Source organism: Salvelinus sp. IW2-2015, linkage group LG27, assembly GCF_002910315.2.
Source record: "Salvelinus sp. IW2-2015 linkage group LG27, ASM291031v2, whole genome shotgun sequence".
Classification (NCBI taxonomy): domain Eukaryota; kingdom Metazoa; phylum Chordata; class Actinopteri; order Salmoniformes; family Salmonidae; genus Salvelinus; species Salvelinus sp. IW2-2015.
Window position 1 is genome coordinate 6,920,841 of NC_036867.1, and position 2,904 is coordinate 6,923,744.

At 43.3% G+C, this 2,904-nt stretch overlaps 1 protein-coding gene across 1 annotated transcript in view; it reads right to left on the minus strand.

Annotated features, from left to right (window-relative positions):
* The window catches only part of LOC111953872 (piezo-type mechanosensitive ion channel component 2-like), a 167,413-nt gene that overhangs the window by 31,263 nt on the left and 133,246 nt on the right, over positions 1-2,904 (minus strand). Inside the window, exon 15 of the mRNA XM_070435672.1 lies at positions 2,607-2,857. Within this exon, the coding sequence (XP_070291773.1) occupies positions 2,607-2,857 (251 nt within the window). The remainder of the gene's footprint in view (positions 1-2,606; positions 2,858-2,904) is intronic.

The following is a 2,904-nucleotide window of genomic DNA, read 5'->3' on the forward strand; positions in this document are numbered from 1 at the left end:
AACAGAAAGAGAGAACAGAGAGACAGAGACGACATTAGAGAGAGAACACACACACAGATGAGAACAGAGAGAGACAGAGAGCCGGCGAGAGGAGAGAGAGATGAGAGAGAGAGAGAGAGCAGGAGAGAGAGAGAAGAAGAGAGAGAGAGAGAGAGAAGAAGAGGAGAGAGAAGAGAAGAGAGAGAGAGAGAGAAGAGAGAGAGACAGACATTAGAAAGAAGAAGCAGAGAGAGAGAAGAGAGAGAGGAAAGAGCAGACAAAGAGCCCAGAGAGGGAGAGAGGACAGGAGAGAGGGAAAAGCAAGACACAGAGACAGAAAGAGAGAGGAGCAGAGAGACAGAGACAGACAACGAAGAGACACACCCACAGAGAGACAGAGAAGACGACAAGAGAGCGCGAGAGAGAGAGACAGAGACGAGGAGAGAGAGAGAGAGAGAGAGAGCGGAGAGGGAAGAAACGAGAACACAGATAGAGAGACACAGAAACAGAAAGGAGAGAGACAGAGAGACAGAACAGACAAGAGAGAGAGAGAGACAGAGAGAGAGGGAAAGAGAGACTAACCAGAGACAGGAAAGAGAGAAGACAGAGAGACAGAGACAGACATAGAGAGAGACACACGACAAGAGAGAGACAGAGAGAGACAGAGAGCGAGAGAGAGAAGAGACACAGATAGAGAGACACAGAGAGCGGCAGAGGAGAGAGAGGGAGACAGAGATACCAGAGAGAAGAGACCACAGATAGAGAGACACAAGAAGCAGCAGAGAGAGAGATGAGACAGAGAATACCAGAGAGAGAAGAAGAAACAGAGAGATACAGAGAAGAGAGAGAGAGAGAGAAGAAACAGAGAAGAGAGAGAGAGAGAGAACAGAGAGACTGAGAGCTACACAAGGGGAGACGGCATCGGACAGTATGGAACTCAGGAGAAAATCGGATCAAGAATTGTGCAGACGGTACATCAGACGGACGAGAAACGAAGACAGAAGGTAGATAAAAGTCCACCGAGGAGAGGAGAGTGGAGTCTGTAACAGGATGACGCAAGGGAGAGACATCAGACCGAGATGGACGTGGTTTACAGTGGACACAGTTGAAGACGAGCAGACACTTTTTGTTGTGTTTCTGAGACGCAGAGTAGGTGAACAGATGATCTCCGCATGTGTTGTTCCCACCATGAAGCATACTATCATTTGTTTTTCAAAATGACAATGACCCAACACACCTCCAGGCTGTGTAAGGGCTATTTAACCGAGAAAGAAAGTGATGGAGTKACCTGGCCTCCACAAACCCCTGTACTCAACCCAATTGAGATGGTTTGGGATGAGTTGGACTGCAGAGTAAAGGAAAAGCAGCCAACAAGTGCTCAGCATATGTGGGAACTCCTTCAAGACTGTTGGAAAAGCATTCCAGGTGAAGCTGGTTAAGAGAATGCCAAGAGTGTGCAAAGCTCTCATCAAGGMAAAGGGTGGCTACTTTGAAGAATATGAAATAGATTTTCATTTGATTAACACTTTTTTGGTTGCTACATAATTTCATATCTGTTATTTAATAGTTTTGATGTCTTCAAATAAAGAAAAACCTTTGAATGTGTAGGTGTGTCTACATTTTTGACTGGTACTGTATATGAATAGTGTGTAAATAGTATTTTTATTGTCTCTTGGGTGTCTTTCCTATGTATAACTTATTCCATTAAATTCAAATATATTAATCAAATATTATGTTGTTCTTGTCTATTACTGTGCTGTACTTTGTCATGTATTTGTATGTTTTATGAGTAGCTGCTGCATGTGTAGTGGCTAATGGGAATCCTAATAAACTAAACTAAACACACGGTCAAACAGAGGAAGAATTCTTCTCACTCACTAGACAATCAAAGCCAAATGAAGTTAGCCAGCATCAAATTAACACATCATTCACTCGGAAAAGACTACTAGAGAATTGGATCGCATGTAGTCTCTCCACTGTATGGGAGTTCAACAACCCAAATCCTCCATACTTACTATGGCTAGCAACTTAGCGTTTGGCTATTGCATAAAGCACAGTGTAACAATAATGAGAACCTATGAGAAAATACCTCTGAGAAAAAAGTGTATTCAGGGTACCATAATAAATGATACATCCTAGAGGTGCATGGCTCTGACTAAACACCAAGCCTGTTAGTTCATCAAACAAGTCTAGACAATTTCATTCCCATCTGTTTACTGTCTTCCTCTCTCTCCGTGCCTGATTCACGTCACTCCAATAAAGCCCTAGCGTATTGGGATATGTCACAATCACATCTAATCAATGATTTTATTACACTCCAACAAAATACAAAGTCTATGTACTTGGCAAATTATTCATACGGATTACCTAGCGGGATACGTCAAAATTAAAAGATATCAACTGTTTTATAGGTTACCCCCGCCAACGTACAATGTTTACTTATCAAATTATTCCAGGTAATTAATTATTTTAGATGAAGGCTTCTGAATGAGATACATCAACTTTTATTGGATGAAGGAAGGTGCTTGCAAACTGATCCAACCTTTTGTGATAGCCACAAAAGGTTTAYTTGTTATCCCTGTGCATGTGTGGCATGTGCATGTCTGTGTGAGTCTGTCTGTCTGTACCTGACATCTCGTCGACCGGAGACTCTGGTTGTGCTTTGGGGGGGCAGGGGTAGCTCTCTGCCTTGCTGCAGTGCTCCAGTGGTTCTTCATACCTCCTCATCTCCTCCTCCTCCTCATAACTTCTATTCTCCTCCTTCTCATCCTCCTCTTCCAGCTGCACCTTCTCCCCAGCCTCTTCCTCTTTGGTGGTCACAGTGAGGGTGGGTTTGATCAGAGAGATGTCTGCCAGACTGCCATCTAGGTGCACCAGCCTGGGAATGGAGAATAGAAAATATCAATAATATATACTGTAGAATAT